Source organism: Aegilops tauschii, chromosome 5 (assembly GCF_002575655.3).
Source record: "Aegilops tauschii subsp. strangulata cultivar AL8/78 chromosome 5, Aet v6.0, whole genome shotgun sequence".
NCBI lineage: Eukaryota > Viridiplantae > Streptophyta > Magnoliopsida > Poales > Poaceae > Aegilops > Aegilops tauschii.
Genome location: NC_053039.3, coordinates 490265804 through 490283967, shown reverse-complemented (window position 1 = coordinate 490283967; position 18164 = coordinate 490265804). Strand labels below are relative to the sequence as shown.

General features: G+C 44.8%; 1 protein-coding gene across 1 annotated transcript; it reads right to left on the bottom strand.

Annotated features, from left to right (window-relative positions):
- Positions 1-16162: 16162 nt before the first annotated feature.
- LOC109746248 (3'-5' exonuclease-like) lies at positions 16163-17367 on the bottom strand. Its single transcript, XM_020305369.1, has 2 exons — positions 17084-17367; positions 16163-16598 (listed from the first exon to the last, which is right to left on the bottom strand). Exons 1-2 carry the CDS (start codon positions 17365-17367, stop codon positions 16163-16165), a joined length of 720 nt encoding a protein of 239 aa, XP_020160958.1.
- Positions 17368-18164: the final 797 nt, after the last annotated feature.

Genomic DNA, 18164 nt, shown 5'->3' with positions numbered 1-18164 from the left:
TCTATACCGTGTATTTATTCAGGTAGGTAATCTGGAACTGGATTGCTATACCGTACTGCTTCGTGTAACGAAATGCACTGCATTTTTCTATGCTGCGTACTGCATCTGTTTTTTTCCCTGTACTTACTGCAGTCCCTGGTACAAGAGGGGTAGGGGGTGGGCCCCCCCATTTTTTGAGTGGCACTTATTTGAAGGGAGACTTTTTCTTGTCGGATGCGTTTTCTTAACATGCGTGTTATTTTTTATTTTAACTTTTTTTACGAACTCCGTTTATTTTATTTTGTTTTACCGATTGAACTTCATTGTACTTCACAAAGAACTGCATCATGTGCGTTTTGATGTGGTCTTTCTTATTTTAGCCGGGCCGTTTTTGGGCCGGCCCGTTTTATGTTGCCCTTTGCCACACACGGGCCTCCTACGTGTCCGTTCCAGGCGATCCCACTGCTCTGCTGATAGGGAGAGAGAGCGAGAACAATACCCTCTCCTCTCTTACAGTTCCTCCCTTGAGCAAAACCGCCGTCGCCTACAGCAACTGCCGTCGCCCGAGGAACCGCCGCCATCAAGAGGTTCTTATTCCTGCATTCTGCGTCGTCGTCCGCTGCGCGAGCCCTTGCCGCTACGCTCCCGCAGCCCTTTCCTGACCGTTCCCATCGCCGCACCCTCCCCCCTCCCCGCCGTCGCCGCCGCCGCCGTCGCCGCACCTTTTTTATGGTACGTTCCGCTTGTTCTTGGTCTTGATCGTCCCCTCGTCTTGTTTTGTTATTCTCGTAGTTGCTTTTGCTATTTTTGCTTGTGTAATTTTTCCGTAGGCAGCCGATTTTATCTCGATTTGGAGTCGATACTCGTGTGTAGCAAGGTGGATCTAGGGTTTCGTGAGATTTTCGCCGATTTTGTTGCTTATATCTGTCACTTCATCGTTGTGCTGCAGGCAAACGCCATGTCTTCGCCGAGCAGAGTGGGAGGAGGAGTTCAGGGTATGTGGAGTGCTTATTTTAGGCTTTTGTTTATTTTGTTTGATGTTTATCTAGTTTCCTAAATCATCCTGCATATTGATTCATGCTCTGTTAGTTGTCAGCGTTCGTTTGCATTATTTTGTTCCGTGATGTTTTGTAATTTCAGTTTCTGGTTCTTTTTGAATCAAGTAGGTGATTGCGGTTCTCATAATGATACACCAATTGGCTCTCGTTGTCCTGGTGGTAAGGATCATGGTGTCGAGGGAGGACATCAATTGAATTCACCGATTGAAACTTCTCCCATAAGTGTGGCCCCTCCTTCTGGTATGTGATAGATTTGTTTATTTTGTGTATGCTGCTTACTTTGATGTTGTACCAATTGGTGTTGCCTTGCTGTATCTAGTCCGGCATTTTGTTGGGAACAAACATGAAGTTAGTGTATGCAGCACTGTATTTATTTTGTATATGTGAACTCCACTATATGTATGTGTGAACTGCATTGTTGTTTTATTCAAGTTTTTTGTGCAATGCATTATTTTTTATTTTTAGCTTATGGTTGGAGCACTGCATTTTATATGTCTAAGTGTACTGCATTTGTTCTTTTTGTGCACTTTTTAGCGACCATAGTCATACTTCATTTTGACGCAGTGTCTGTTTTCCATGCTGGGGCGCCTGGGTTGGAGGAGGTTACTCAATCGATTGACCATTATTTTGCAGAGGGTAATGTTGGTGTGAGCTTTGACTAGAGACGTCCCGTTTTGTCTGAGACACAATCGCAGTCTGTTGATGGTACAGAGGAAGTTACACAGGATTGGACGGTCTCGGAACAGCTTCGTGAATATGAGTTGAAGCAAAGCAAGAAGAAGTTGAGGTTTGAAAGTGAATCAAAAGAGTTTGCGGAGAAGGAGAAGCAGAGGAGAGCTGCAGATGGTGCCAAGGGTGCTAAATTTGCCAAGGTGAAGAAGCCTTCTTTGCAGAAGAAGAGGCTGAGTACTGTTGCTGAGGAAGGTGGTACACCTCGGCGGAGTCCACGTGTTGCTGGCATGAACAATAATCTTGGCAAGAGAACTGCTGAACCTGGTGGAAAGGATGATCCTTAGTGCAAGCGACTACATGTCACTGAAGGTCCCAACTCTGATGACGACGACTTTGTGCTTGCTGATTTTGTGAGGGATGTTCATAGTGGTAGACGCAAAGACTGTGGTTCATCTAAGAGTCTACCCAAGTGTGCCCGTGATGATGTCGATGAAGTTGTTTGTGGTGACTCTAGCGAGGAGGTGGATGTTGTTCCAAAGGTTTTTTGAAGTGGACTGCATTTGTTTCCTTCAGTGTTATTCTATCTGTGTTTTCTCTGTCTCTTTTTTTATGGCTAGTCTTCTAATGTGGATTGCATTTCGCTTTACACAGAGGAAGAAGTCTAGTAAGAGCAATGCAGCTGAAGATGATGCTGAGGGAGATGATTCTCGATTTAACAAGACCGTACGTTTGTCGCTTCCCACTGTTTGCAAGGCTGCTGCCTTGTTGAAAGAGGCACACTGTAGTCGTGTTCGGGATGCTGGATTTGGTGTTGTCTTTGAACTGACAGTAAAGAAAAATGTGTCGCGCATTCTTATGTGCTATCTGATGGGAGTGATTGACCCTGCCACTATGATAATGGACTTTGGGAATGGTAGGGTTCTTCGAATCAATCGTGATGCAGTTCATCACATTTTTTATTTACCCATGGGACGTCACACTACACCCATGCCTGTTGCCAGCGGCCATGATGACTCGTTGAGTGCCCTCAAGGATGATCTTGGCTTTGACCGTTCAAAAAGTATAGGTGTCAAAGACTTGCTTGAGAAGTTGAAGGTGTTGGTGGAGGAAGATGATCATGTGACTGTTGACCCTGCTGTGAAGGTGTTCTTCCTGATACTCTACCAGAATTTGATGTGCCCCGGGCCTGCAGTTCGTTTGGGTAGAGTTGCTGCAAAGGTAGAAAACATGGATTATGCGGCTATGGCTCAGATGGACTTTTGCCAGCTAGTTGTTGATGAGTTGCAGGCAGCTGTAGTGAGGTGGCAAACAGAAGGCAGGAAGCAGAATTGTGCAGAGGGTTGTGCCATTGTCCCCCTGATTATGTATCTTGACTGCTTGAAGCTTCGCAAATTTTCAGTCATGCACACGTTGACGCCACGTGCGTCATACCTGACGACCAAGGACCTGATGAAGTTATACAATGAGGATGTGCTTGTGAAGGGAAAGATTTACTTGGAAACTTACAAATTTGGGAAGCTGCCGGTTAGTGCATCTGAGTTTTTAATATCAGTTTTTTTTAAAAGGTGCAGCCATTATAAATCTGAACTTTTCTAGTACTCACATGTGTACTTCTCTTTGCCTCTTGTCTTTTTTTGAAGTGGAAGGCGTCAGGTGATATTGTGTACAACAGTCCTGTTGCAGTTGTATGCGGCAGCTCTGATGCGGGACCTAGCACTCATGCTAGGTTTTATGAGCCTACATGTAGCCAGCTTCCTGCCTGTGATGATGAGGTGCCGCGTACTCGTGGTTTCATGGCTCGACAAATGTTTGATAATAGAATCTCTTCTAAACAGACATTTGTTGGCGGCAAAAAACATGAGGAGATTGATGAGCTTCTTCTAAAGGTTTTGAAGTTGACTGAAGATTTGCCAACCTCTGGTGACAGGTTGAGGACAGTTGCTGGTTTTTTCCCTGTTGGCCATGGCCCACGAGATGAAGATATTGTTGCTGCTCACAATTTTGATTGTGGCGTGATTGAAAGCCTGAAGATTGCAGTGACGAATGTTCAGTCTTCCTATGCTCAATTGAGACATTCACAGGAGAAAAAATGCGGTCGGTATGAGAAGGATGATGGGCATATTTTGGATGAAATGAACCGTCAGGACGCTGGCGTTGGCGCTGATAATGTATGTTCTAGGTTTTTTGTGGCTTTGAATCTCTTTTGTGTATTGTGTGGACTGCTCCTCACTATTTTTGTTTTTTGTGATAGGCTGGAGTGGAATCTTTTGGTGTCCATGGAACAAGGGACGACGGAATTTGTCAGGTACAAGTACTTCTGCCATGTCTGTTCTGCCATGCGTCCCTCTTCTTAAACTTGCATTTGTTGCTTTCCATTTTTATTGTATTTTTTGTGTACTTCACGGTTGTAAAGTGTGTACTGCTTGTGCATAGTTGAAGTTTTTTCTTTTTTGGTCGTTACCATCTTATTTTCGTTTTTTGGTTTGTTCTATGCCCGTAGACTGGTGTTGCTGCTTGTGATGTGCACAAAGAGTCCTACGATGGCTCTGGGAAGGATGAGGTCTTGGCTGATGCATCGTCCCCTCCGAATGTTGTAGCTGATAAGGTATAGTTGTATTACTTGTTCTGTTAGTGTGTTGTAATCTAATTTTTTTGTTGTTGTTATAAACTTGATGTACGCTGTTATGCTCAGTCATATGCATTTTCATTTACATATGTTAGCTGCAATAGTTTTACATGTGTGAGCTTCAGTCTTTGACAGAAGTGAACTGCATTCCATTTCGCATGCGTGGTCCATAATGTTTTACATAAGTAAGCTTCAGTATTTAACATAACTGAACTGCAGCGTTTGACAAAGTGAACTGCAGTTCTTTTTTTACGTATATGTCTGTTGAAGTTGTAGTTGTTTTGATACACGTGGGTTGCAGTTGTTTGTTGTGTTAATTATCCCCATGCTCATTTTTGTGTTATTGTGTGTTTTTTAATCTTTCCACGGCCTGGAGAAGAAAACGTGGAAGTTCACGTTGATCTGAATCAGGGTAGTTGCGCTGTTGATGGTGGTGGCAGTGTTGGTGCTTCTGCATCGGTTGCCGTCGACTGTGCAGACCCTTCTGTAGCTCAAGAATTCCATGATGCTGTTTCCCCCAGCCAGCATGAAGATTCTGATTTTGGCATTGAAAAGCCGCTGGAGAATGCCGTCCCTGCTGTTAGTGTTGTTGCTTCCCCTGTTTGTCTGGCGGCCAACGATGTTCCTGAAGTATCGAGAGTGGAGCCTCATGTAGCTGAAGTATCTGAGGACGTTGCGGTTGACCAGACTGTTGTAAATCCAGAGAATGCTGATGTTGCTGCAGAAGGGCAGTCCAGTGAGGTTGTGGAGGATTCATCGCAATCTGTCCAAGAAAATGTTTTGGTCAGCTCTGAAGAACAACAGCATGAAGACTCTGACACTGAAGGCGAGAGTTTTGTTTCGAACAGTACAGTTGCAGTTTTTCTCATTTCATTTTGTTTAATTACTATGGTATATGTATTAGATGTTTAATGAGAAGTGAAACTTGATCTTTTCTTTATGATTTTCAAAATAGCTAGCAGAATTTCCTTACTTAATATTTGGACTTCATTATTTGGATAAGTGAACTTCATCTTTTTATTACAGATGACGAACTTCCTGTTGTGACACAGTCGAGCATTGATCCAGCTCTTCTGAAAAGATACAATGAGTTGTACGCTTCTGTTACGAGGGTTCGGAAGGACAAGAAGAAGAAGTATGGTTTTTTAGAAATTGTTTTGTTCATATGTATTTTCTAATTTTGGTTTTCAGCCCTTTTTCTTTGTTGTTATTTTTTTTAGTATCTTATGTTTCAGTTTTTCATGAAAAATTCAGGGACATGATTGCTTTTAAAACTAAGATGGGTGATATTACCATTGGCGAAGTTGGTCAATCCTTTTGGGATAAAGGGATGCTCATTACAAGACTTGTAGATCTTGGGGTTTCTTTGCTGGTAGATAAGTTTAAGGGATCTCCGACAATGGTTGTCCCGTACCATATTTGTGTAAGAATGCAGAAATTTTTGTTTTATTTTTTTGATTTTCTTCTCCGATTTCGTGCAATGACATGTTTTCTTGAGCACTATTTGATTTTTGGTTTTGTATTGGCAGATAAATATTTGGAATGGTGGTACTGTAGGCAGGAGTGTTAAAATGATGTTCTCTTCAAAAGCCGAGGAGCGTGTTGATAAAAAGGATATGGTGAGTAAAAATTTTATGTGTCGAAAACTATATTTTGCGTGTTTGTTTTTATAGTGTTCTGTTTCTTCTTCTTACAAAAATTTTATTTATTTATTCGTGCTTTGAACAGGTCCTTTTTGCAACTTTTGATCCGCCAGATATGAGGGACGGCGTTGGTCATTATTGTGTAGTTGCGTTAAATGTGAAAGAAAGGCGGTTTGAATTTCTGGACTCGCTCAATAAACCTAGCAGCCCTGATGCGATCAGGGTTTTTAGGAGGATGGTTAAAAATATCAAGCGTGCATGGAAAGAAGGAAGCTCAAGTTCTGATGAGCCGCTAAATCCTCCTACACTTGATGGATTTGTGTTGAAACATGTCATTGTCCCAATGCAGCCAAATGGGTGTGTTCCCTACAGCCCCTCTTCTCCATACTGCTCAAGTTTTTTTTATTTCATTTTCTGAAACTGATGTTTTTTATTCTTTTATTGCAGGCATGATTGTGGATTTTATATGTTTCAATTCTTGCAGACTTGGGATGGTGTTCGAGTTGCTCAGTTTGGGGTGGAGCACATTGGCTACATCAGAAAGGCCATGCTCTATAGTTAGCTCACATCGAGAAAGTGTTCCCTTGATTTAACATCACTTTTAATTTTTGCAGATAAAGGTTGTTTTAGTGAACTTCTTTATCCTTCCTTTATTTATTTTTTGTGTACTGCTTGCTTCCGGTTCTTACGGGCTTTTTTTTACTAGTTTGTTTAGTTAAGTTCGTGATTTAGAATTGATGTGTATATTTATTTGTTGTGTTAGTGAGATGCATTTTATTTTTTGGGCAAGTGAGCTGCATTGTTCTTTATAAGTGGGCTGCATTGTTGTATACAAGTGGGCTGCATTGTTGTATAAAAGTGGGATGCATTGTTGTATACATTTTTGTTCTGCATTGCTGTAGACAAGTGGACTGCATTGTTGTAGAGAATTGTGCTGCATTCTATTCCTTAGTAAACTGCATTCTTTTATTTTAATGAGATGTATTACATGTTTTTGGGTTTTGTATTTTGTGCTGAGTGTTTCCATGTTTTTTCTACACTGTTTTAGGTTTTGATGGGGGGCTTCATGAAGGTTGTACGTCACTGTTCGAGTCCCAGGGTTCTGAGGTGGTTATGGAGGAATGTGCCATTGAAATCTCTCTAGATAATTATGGTTCTTTGGCTGGAGATGGTTTGAACACAGTTGTGGCGTCTGGACCTGATGGTGGAAGTGTTTCTCGGCCTAGCTCTCCACACGATGTATTTGATGTTGATGATGATGATTTTGTTACGCCGTGTCCTCGCGCCACTAGGGCTAGGAGTGCAGCAATCAATCGTCCTCGTGTGGATGACGTTGAAATAATTTCGAACAAGAGGGAAGGTGAAAGGGCTTTTAAGTTGAGATGCTCTATAGAGAAATTGAAGCCTCCGAGGTTCAAATATATTGATGAGGCGAGGAAAATAAAGGATCTTGTTCTCAGCAAAGATTTTTTAACCAAATACCACGAGTAAGTTTTATGTGTGTGCCCTTAATCCTTTTTTTGTGTTTTGTTTTTAATTTTAATTTTATTGATCCCATCTCTGTATGTTTACTGCAGGAATGCGTTCTTTATGGTGAATAGTCCTTTTGGTGATCTTGATACTTACACTGTTGACTATATATATAATACATTTGGCAAAGGAGCTTTAATGGATTCGTATCTCATGGATTTTGTCATCAAGTACTGGAAGCAAGACCCTGAAATGGGTTTAGTTTATCATTCTGGTGAACATGTGCTACTTTCACCCTTATTTATCACGGTAAACGTGTGCTGTCATTTTTTTCTATTGTACTGGGTTTTTTATGTCCATGCCTGAATGCATTGTTTATTCTTTTTTCATTTCCTTTTTTGTTCTTTTTTCTTTGCAGTATGTTCTTCAGATGGAAACCTTTGTGACGAGAGATGATGAAGGAAACCATGTGTTGCCAGTTGTGCATAGCCCGTTTGTTTTACAAGATGCAGTTAACCAGTTCAAGGTTTTTGTGATTGACGACATAAACCTGTTGGATGCAAAACTGGTAAGTTCATTGTTTCCCGTCATTTATTTTTCTGGTTTGTTGCATTTCTTTTTATAGTTATTTTTTGGAACAATGGTCCTAGTGCTACGTGTCGAAATAACTTTTCATTTCATTTTTTGATTTTTTGATGTGAACATATTATGATGCCGCGCTCCGAGGATGGTCATTATTCCTTATACACGATGAACCAGCATCGCCAGACGTTTGATATCCATGACACTAGGAAGTACACTGGCCGTCCTGATGTCACGACAAAGTGGCGCAGGACTGATTACCACTCAGATTGCACTGAAGTGGTATGCCATTTTTTCTTGCCAAGTGCAAAGCTTTTTTGTGTTTCTCCTACTGCATTTTTTTATAAACTGCACATGCAATGTTAGCACACATAGAACCACACTTGTTTATGTAGTGCACTCCAACATATGCGTGACAGAACTGCATTTTTCTCACACCCCCCATAATCCTTGTAAAAAAGGAGATAAAAGGAAATGACCTGACGTGCATTTAAAAGAGGGACTGTCTAGACGTTGAGAACAATTTTTTAATTTTTTGGTTCGTCTGAATAGTAATTTGATCTGTGGTGTGTGTTATTTTTACATTGTGCTTCCTTTTTTTGCCAGATGAGGAGGATGACTCAGTTGCTGAAGGCTATTTATGGTGAAAAAATGTATAAATCTAAGAACCACCCTGACTGGGTTAAATTGGTGGAGAAGCCCTCTTACCCGGTCGTGCCAGCGCAGGGAGCAAATGAGTGCGGAATCTATGTTCTGAGGTTGACGCAGTTGTATGACGGCCAACGTCTAGTTGAGAAAATTATCAAAACCGACGTAACTCCTTCTCTGTTTTCTTTTTTTTATGTTAATTTTTTTATTATTTTACTTTTTCACTTTTTGTTCTTTATGACAACCTTTTATTTAATCACTGTCTGCATTTTTTTTAATTTTCTTTTTCAACCTGCTGTTGAAGATTGGAAGGCGGAGTACATGTTCCAGTTGCTGTTCAATCCTTCGAACATGTTGTGTTATGAAGACATGCCGCTTGAGCTACGAGATCTGATTGCGGACCTCGGGCTTACTTCCCTGTCGCAATCGCAGACGCAGTAACAATCATTTTGGCACTGTTTCTACTTGGTAAAAAAGCTTGTGTATGGACAAGAACTAGGGTTCATGTTGTGTACTGTGTGCTGTCTAAGGTATATAATGTATGAAAAGACTTTTGTTTTCTGTTGTTGTGATTTTCGTCTGCTTTTTGCAGCAGTTTTTATGGACGAATTTGTATCTGTATGTGTATTTTATATAAACTAGCAAAAATGCCCGTGCGTTGCAACGGGAGAAAAAAATCACACTCCATAGCCTAATAAGCATGTCCTAAACCATGTGGATGGCCTCATGGAAGTACAGCTAGGGAAAGCCATACCGTCATCCAAGGAGACAACACGCAAGAAACCTGAGTGGATAAGGTTAGCCTCAAGGCTATGTACAAGGATGGTATGTGGATTTGCCCGAGAAGAAAATGACTTATTTATGCTAATTAAGACAACGCGCTAGAAACCCAAGTGGATAAGGTTAGCTTCAATGTCGTGTATAGAGAATGTGTGGGGATTTGCCAAGGAGAAAATGACTGATTTACGCTGGTGAAGAGCGGCGTGGCGGACGAACAGCGTCAGTCGAGAATGCCAGCTGACGACGGCGTTTACTCAGGAGGGAGATGCATTCGAAAGAAACTATTGTTTAGAGTAGGGAATGGGGAGAGGGATGTGTGCGTGGCGGCCTACCGACCGATGGAGTGGCAGATCCGTGGCAGCAACTCCCATGGCCGCGCCTCCCGTGACTTCCCCCACGCGGAGCACTCCTTGCCACCCCTCCCCTTCTGCCACCATCGACAGTTGCTTGCAGTGCAACGCGCGTCCTCGATCTACACAGCATCCTGGCACCACCCCACCCCTCCCTTCCATCCTCAACCTCTGGCTGCCCCGACCTCCCCCGGTGACAACGGGTCATGCCCGCGCCTCTTCTCTGGCTGGCTGTGATGTTGTTGTGGCCACAATCAATTTGTAATCTGTCATTAAAGTATGATGCACATCGGAATGTTCCGCTGCATGTCTGTTCCTCCTTGCCGCAATCGATTTCTAATCGGTCATTAATGTATGAATCATGCGTGTCTAAATATCTGGCTGCATATGTCCGTCCCTCCTTTGCTCATTATGAAGCCCTTTGTTTGGCTCTCGCCATGCGTGTTATTTTGAGAGAAAAAATGCATGTGTGTTGTGTCAGTGAGGTGCCTGTGTTTAGGCCATGCCCGAATAATGCAAAAGCACCATTATGAAAAGAATTCATTTGGTCCAACAAATAAGAAACAATAACAAAATGGCGATTAGTCATCCAGTTATTGCTCACCGAGCTTTTAGGGGCCTCACTTGGTCATCAATGTGGTGGAACTGGACTGGGGATAGGCAGTAATGCGCACCAAGATAGCCGTCCACGGCATCGTCATTCTTTGATGTCCCAACATCTCGGCTCCCCGATGCCTCCGTCTATGAACCCACGCCTAGTTCTCACTTCGAGATGCCGCCTGAATGTCATTGGAACACCTCCGAATTCTTGGATCACGCCGTCTCCTTATGTCCCATGTGCACCATTTGCATGCCACCTTGTCATGCATTACATGAGCATACTCATCCTACTTCATGCTAGAATTTATGGCTTTAACCCTCTCGTCTATATAGCAGAAAGAATACTGAAATTCCTTGGACCCACATCTTCAAGTTCATCATCTTGTGCACATAATAAAAGATGGGATAAACTCTTGCCGAGGATGACATAAAAAACATACCATGTTCAGATGCAGCTTCATTCAACAATTTTGACCACAATTCTTGATGGACATATATATTTCCTTGGTGCTAAAGAACAACAATGTTTGTTCACCTCATGGAAAAATTTCGAAATATTCCACCTACACGCATGCATGTCTCGCGACCACGTCGTCCGCCCTCTGTCAATTTGCCACTCTTTTTCTTTTATTTTGTGGGTAACATTATTATTATTATTTGCACTAATCAAGCTCTAACTGCACCATGCATGAGCGTCCCATCAACCCGTTTCTTACACTTTGATTCCTCGCAAGCGTAGCTACGGCATAAGCGCCGGATTCATCTGTCTCATTATAGTTTTACCATTATTTCTCAGGATTTGTGTAGAATGACCAAAATATTTGAATCCTGATGATTTTGATTGTGTAGGATTTTTATTTTTTATTGGAGAGTGTTTTGATTTGTAAGATTGTGTTTCATTCTTAATGTTTTTTTTCACTATTTGGGCTTGGCCCAAACGCAAGAATTTTTCCTAACGATGTATATCTCCCATACCCCCATTCTAGCACAGATACGTGCATTTCTGTTTAAAAAAGGATACATCGTGCAAGTGCTGAAAAAATAGATCATGCATCGTCCTCCTTTTGTTTAATAGGAAATGTTTAAAAAAAAAATTAACCCGTGGATGTGAGCCGACACGTACACCACATCTCAAAACTTATCCATTCTTCTCCACCTCCATCGCTTCTGTTCTATTCTATCGCTATCCATCTCTGCATCTGTTTTCTTCTCCGATAGACATCGTCGCCTACCCTGGACCTTCCCTGAGCGCGCCGCCATCACAGCAACCCATCTCCAGCTCCTCTCCCCTTGCCACGGTGAGAGGCCGTAGGCCACCCTCCAGACGAAGCCTGCGGCGGCAGGGCCTCTCCTCGTCTCCCGACACGTTGTGTGCACCCCCTCCCCCTCTCCCCCTCGCGGCTGTCAGCCCGGTGCTCCAGTCCGGTGGCGCGTCCCTCGGTGGCCTGCCGACCGATGGAGTGGCAGATCCGTGGCGGCAGCTCCCATGGCCGCGCCTCCCGTGACTTCCCCCACGCGGAGCACTCCTCGCCGCCCCTCCCCTTCTGCCACCACCAACAGTTGCTTGCGGTGCGACGCGCGTCTTCGATCTACAACAGCATCCTGGCTCCACCCCACCCACCCCCTCCCTTCCATCCTCAACCTCTGGCTGCCCCGACCTCCCCCGGTGACAACGGCTCGGCTCGGCCATGCCCGCGCCTCTTCTCTGGCTAGCTGTGATGTTGCTGTGGCCACAATCGATTTGTAATCTGTCATTAAAGTATGATGCACATCGAAATGTTCCGCTGCATGTCTGTTCCTCCTTGCCGCAATTGATTTCTAATCGGTCATTAATGTATGAATCATGCGTGTCTAAATATCTGGCTGCATATGTCCATCCCTCCTTTGCTCATTATGAAGCCCTTTGTTCTCACCTCTGTTTTTAGGCGCCTTGATGATATCCCAGATAAGTTGCGTATATGAACTGATGTGAATCGGTCCAAAAAATGAGGTGGGACTATTTAACATGATTTTTTTAGGCAAACATGAAATATGGGTGAACCACACGGCAAGTCTCATGGGCCCCTAAGGAAAGGCCTGGAACAATGTGGCTCAATATTGGTGAGGCACGAACAAGACCCAGCTAGGCTGCGTGACTGGACTACGGGTTCTAATTAGTACCACCTCGCGGACTGCGTGTTTCAAGTTAGTACCATCTCGGATTGTAACAAAATATATGGGTGAACAGACGAAAAAATTGAATAAACGCATCTTGCTTTATTAGTAGGTAATAGATAACTCATACAGTATATATATGTCTTTTTTTTTTGTTGACTTACACGTTCTGTGTAAACTGGCATTTGGTCACGCTTATATGTATCTTATGTGCCCCATAAACTGCGTTGCATGTGATGCCGAACTTCTTCGTCCAACCAAAAGCACTGCATTTGTCTACAAGTTTGTGCTGCACCTCTTTTGTTTTTTTTGCCGCACTTTTTGCCGCAGACCCTGCATTCATGTGTCTATCCTGGAACTGCATTGCTTTATGATACTGCACTGCTTTTGCCTAACCAAGTGCACTGCTTTTGCCTAAAGATGCGTCCTGCAGTTGGTTTTTTTATTGTTTGTACTGTAAGGTAGGGGGTGAGAGGGGGGGTCGTGACCCCCCTCCCCACCCCCCTGCGAGGCCGTGCCTGGAACGAGCCGGAGCAGGCGGCGACGCGGCGTGCCGCGGCGCCGCATGCGCAGGCGAGTCCGTCACACCCCGTCGCCTCCCTGTCTATCTTAGGGGTGTGGCTCCGGGGTTGCGTGCGTCCTATTGTTTGAAAAACAGAATGTCCGCACTACGCCTGTCAACCAAGCGCACTGCATGCGTTAGCGCGAGGCCGAGCAGGGGGGTGGGAGGGGGTCGTGACCCCCCTCCCCACCCCCCTGCGAGGCCGAGCCTAGAACGAGCCGGAGCAGGCGGCGGCGCGGCGTGCCGCGGCGTCGCATGCGCAGGCGAGTCCGTCACACCCCGTCTCATCCCTGTCTATCTTAGGGGTGTGGCTCTGGGGTTGCGTGCGTCCTATTGTTGGAAAAAACAGAATGTCCGCACTGCGCCTGTCAACCAAGCGCACAGCGTGCGTTAGCGCGTGCGAGGCCGAGACTGGAACGAGCCGGAGCAGGCGGCGAAGCGGCATGCCGCGGCGCCGCATGCGCAGGCGAGTCCGTGACACCCCGTCTCCTCCCTGTCTATCTTAGGGGTGTGGCTCTAGGGTTGCGTGCATCCTATTGTTGGAAAAACAGAATGTCCGCACTGCGCCTGTCAACCAAGCGCACTGCATGCATTAGCGCGAGGCCGAGCAGGGGGTGGGAGGGGGGGTCGTGACCCCCCTCCCCACCCCGCTGCGAGGCCGAGCCTGGAACGAGCCGGAGCAGGCGGCGACGCGGCGTGCCGCCGCGCCGCATGCGCAGGCGAGTCCCTCACACCCCGTCGCCTCCCTGTCTATCTTAGGGCTGTGGCTCTGGGTTGCGTGCGTCCTATTGTTGGAAAAATAGAATGTCCGCACTGCGCGTGTCAACCAAGCGCACTGCGTGCGTTAGCGCGAGGCCGAGCAGGGGGTGGGAGGGGGGTCGTGACCCCCCTCCCCACCCCCCTGCGAGGCCGAGCCTGGAAGGAGCCGGAGCAGGCGGCGACACGGCGTGCCGCGACGCCGCATGCGCAGGCGAGTCCGTCACACCCCGTCGCCTCCCTGTCTATCTTAGGGGTGTGGCTCTAGGGTTGCGTGCATCCTATTGTTGGAAAAACAGAATGTCCGCACTGCGCCTGTCAACCAAGCGCACTGCGTGCGTTAGCCCAAGGCCGAGCAGGGGGTGGGATGGGGGTCGTGACCCCCCCTCCCCACCACCTGCGAGGCCGAGCCTGGAACGAGCCGGAGCAGGCAGCGACGCGGCGTGCCGCGGTGCCGCATGCGCAGGCGAGTCCGTCACACCCCGTCGCCTCCCTATCACACCCCGTGCGCCTGTCAACCTCGTCGCCCTTGTAGCTGAGGGTGTCCTGGACTAAGGGGTCCTCGGGCGTCCGCCTGTTATCCATGGGCCGGACTGATGGTCCGTGAAGACATGAAGACCGAAGACTATGTCCGTGTCCGGACTGGACTCTACTTGGCGTGGAAGGCAAGCTAGGCGACCTATTATGAAGATTTCCTCCTATGTAACCGACCTCATGTAACCCTAGATCTCTCCGGTGTCTATATAAATCGGAGAGCATAGTCCGGATAAGACAGAGATTCATGACCATATACTCATAGGCTAGACCTCTAGGGTTTAGCCATTACGATCTCGTGGTAGATCAACTCTTGTAACACCCATATTCATCATGATCAATCAAGCAGGAAGTAGGGTATTACCTCCATAGAGAGGGCCCGAACCTGGGTAACATTGTGTCCCCCGTCTCGTGTTACCATCGATCCTAGACGCACAGTTCGGGACCCCCTACCCGAGATCCGCCGGTTTTGACACCGACAGTAGCCAAGTGAAAAGATTCGCCGTGGTAGTGTTTTTGATTGGTTGGAAAAAATATTCGTCTAAGCGAACTGCAATGCTTTATTGACAGCACATCTTCCGTCCCATACCGGACTGCACAACGGACTGCAATTTTTTATAGGTGAGGGGGTACCGGAGTTACTTGCTAGTTGTGCATCATTGGGCTTTTTTTGTTTTTGGGCTGTGAGAACTTGTTGGGTCTGTTGGGGTGTAAGACGCATTGTGCCCAAGTCGTCCTGTGAGCACGGCTGGTTCCCGGTGCGCTGTGTGTGCGCTCTAATATTTAGTCCCACCTCTCCCGCGGAAGGCGCGCCCGACCTGTTTATAAGCGTTGGCGAGGCATATCTGTCGAACTCCTCTGGTTACTTGTTTGGTCGTTTATACACGGCGCTCGATGCTCTATGCTCTCTGACCTGTGGGCCCAGGTGTGCCCGGCCCTATGCATTGTGGCTCAGAACGGCTCGCCTACGGTGGGTGCAGACCTATTACGGGACTGGCTGGGGCCTGGTTGCAGCTGGGTGGTCAATTTTTTCCTTATTTGAAGCATTTTTTTTGGAGTATATATATTTTGTGGTAGTACAAATGATGTCATTTTTACTGCTTGCACCAACGTTGAGTACTGCACTGCGCGTACCAAGTCTGTGTGTTGTGCACTACACGAAAGTTGTCGTAGCCCCTCTCGTTCTGCATTTATGCATGTCCTGCACTTCATGTATACACTTTGCGAACTGCCTTATATTTGTTATGTGAACTGTATTCATGTATGTTTATAATGGTCTGCGGATTATATTTTTTATAAATATTAATATTTGTGTTCTTTTTCTATAATTACTTTTTGTGGACTACATGTGTACAAACGTGTAATGCTTATTTTTTACCATTGTGAATTGCATTAATCTTTCTTTTTTAGGTATGAGTTGTTGTCAGATTACTTAATTTTTTTAACGTTGTTTTTGAATGTGTTTTGTATGTGAATAGTATTTTTTGGTATCACACATTATATTTTTCAAAGTTTTCTGTATACTTGTTCTAACACAAACTAATTTCAGCGAAAGCAATTGATCACAAGCAAACTGAACTAAGTAAAGTGAAACAACAGAAAGAAAATTTGATGATAATTCTAAAACGACATTGTTTTTACAAAAGAAATGTTCGATATGAAGCAACGGACATAATCAAAAGCTTGCATACATGAAACAAAGAACAACACAACGACTAAAGTAAAGTGAAACTAAAACATAGCCCTGATTATTTGTAGTTGCTGTATTGGATTACATCCTTGTTCTTCTTCTGCTTTGCTTCTTTGTCTTTTTTTGCCCTGTCCAGTCCCATTATGACATCGTAGATGATTCTCCATGACTCATATGTTGCGAATGCATCTATTGCTGCATACTTGATAAGCTTTTTTGGCAGTGGGCAAAATCCCCACAGAGTATGGTCCTCCTTGCGGTTAATTTTTTTCTTCATGTCATGGTAGTGAATGTCTATCATCCTGCCCGCAACATCAGCCAAAGAGTCAAACTTCTTTTTATTGTATGGGTCTCTCCATTCCACCTGAATATCAGTGTAGTTGTTGGAGTTGATCTCCAAACCAGATAGCTTTAGCTTGCTTTTGTCTCCTTCAATGGCGAATCCGACGAAGGTGTACTCACCATTCATGAGGAATTTGTCTAGTTCCATTGGCCTGCAACATATTTGTATAGAGTGAATATAATTTATTTTCTTTGAACTACCAATGTTTTTTTGGTTTTTCAGAAAATGAACTGCAATATGAATATCTGAATCTGTTGCATTGAGTAGTTGCTAATACTTTGTTCAGCATAACTAGTAAATCTGATAATATATTGCATAAACAATGCATGTTTTGTGCATGATTGTATTTTGAACTGAATTTTATACATGTTTTGTATAGTAATGTTGCAGTTTTCTATTGTTCAGTCAAATGTTTGTATTTGGTAAAACAAAATAAAACTGTGTGTATTGCTAGATCATATAATTCAAGAATTGAACACATGAGCGACATACATGGAGCCAGATGAAAACTGTCAATGAATTCATATGCCATGCTTTTCAAAAATGAGAACCAAAGTTTAAATATTGGCAATTGCAGTGAAGAAAATTTAAAATCAATATTGACAAGCAATAGTACAGATTGATAGTTATTCTGACATGTCTTTAGCTGCAGAGATGTGGTAGACAAGGCATTCCTTTTCTACGCATAGCTGGAGCACTGCTGCCCGCTGTGGCTTCACGTAGTGCCTGTACTCGACATCAACGCCGACTAGTTTGACGGGCATTCCACCGAGCTTCCTCCTGAGCGTGGACAACATCTTGTCCGCGTCTTCACCCTTGCTTGTGCAAACGACGTGGAGCTTGTGGTTGCCGTGGAGGTCGACGTCGTGGAACTCCCTGGTGTACCTACGGCGCTGCTTGTACAGAGGTGCATCCGCCATGAATCTGCTCTGCTCTCTCGTGTTTGTTCTGGGGAGAGAGGTTAGTGAAAGGAAGTGTGGAGAAGAAGATGCAATGGGGTTTTTGGGGTACGAAGCAGTTGTGTTTTCTCCTCTGCTCTCCTTGACAGGACGTGGGAGAGGTGGAGCGGGGTGGTAGCATGGTGGGGCTCTGTTTTCAGTTACGTGGCAACTACAGAGAGGTTTTGCTATGAGGAGGCTCTGTTAGTGCGTTGGAAATCCGGAACGTCGTCGCCACTTTTTTCGTGACTTGTTCAGGTATGCACGCAACTGTCAGAAAATGTGATGATTGTGTTTTCGGTGAATTTTCCTACTAAGTGCACTTCTTTGGTATCAGAACAAAACTGCGTACGTCCACATAGTGTACTGCATGGATGTGAAGTTTATTCTTCGTGCACTGAGTTATATCGGATTAGTATTCATACAGATGTACGCACATTTAGTTTCTTACTCGAGTTCTTTCATGCAATTCTTTATTTTATAACGGACTGCTTTACTCAACTAACAGGGCTGCATTCTTCATTTTAGCCATATTGCAATGCAGTAGAAAGAGAACTGCATTTTGGAACAATTAATACTTCATGCTTCCACGTGGGGAACTACATTGTTGGACGTCGCGGACTGCATTTGTACATTGACTTCGGGCTTCCTGCGTTTTATTTTTCTTTGATGTTTTATTTTTGAAGTTATTGTTTTTTCTTAGTGGGCCTTGTTGGGTCTGTGTTCGGGGAGTGAAGACGCATTGGGCCCAAGTCGGCCCGTGAGCACGGCTGGTTCCC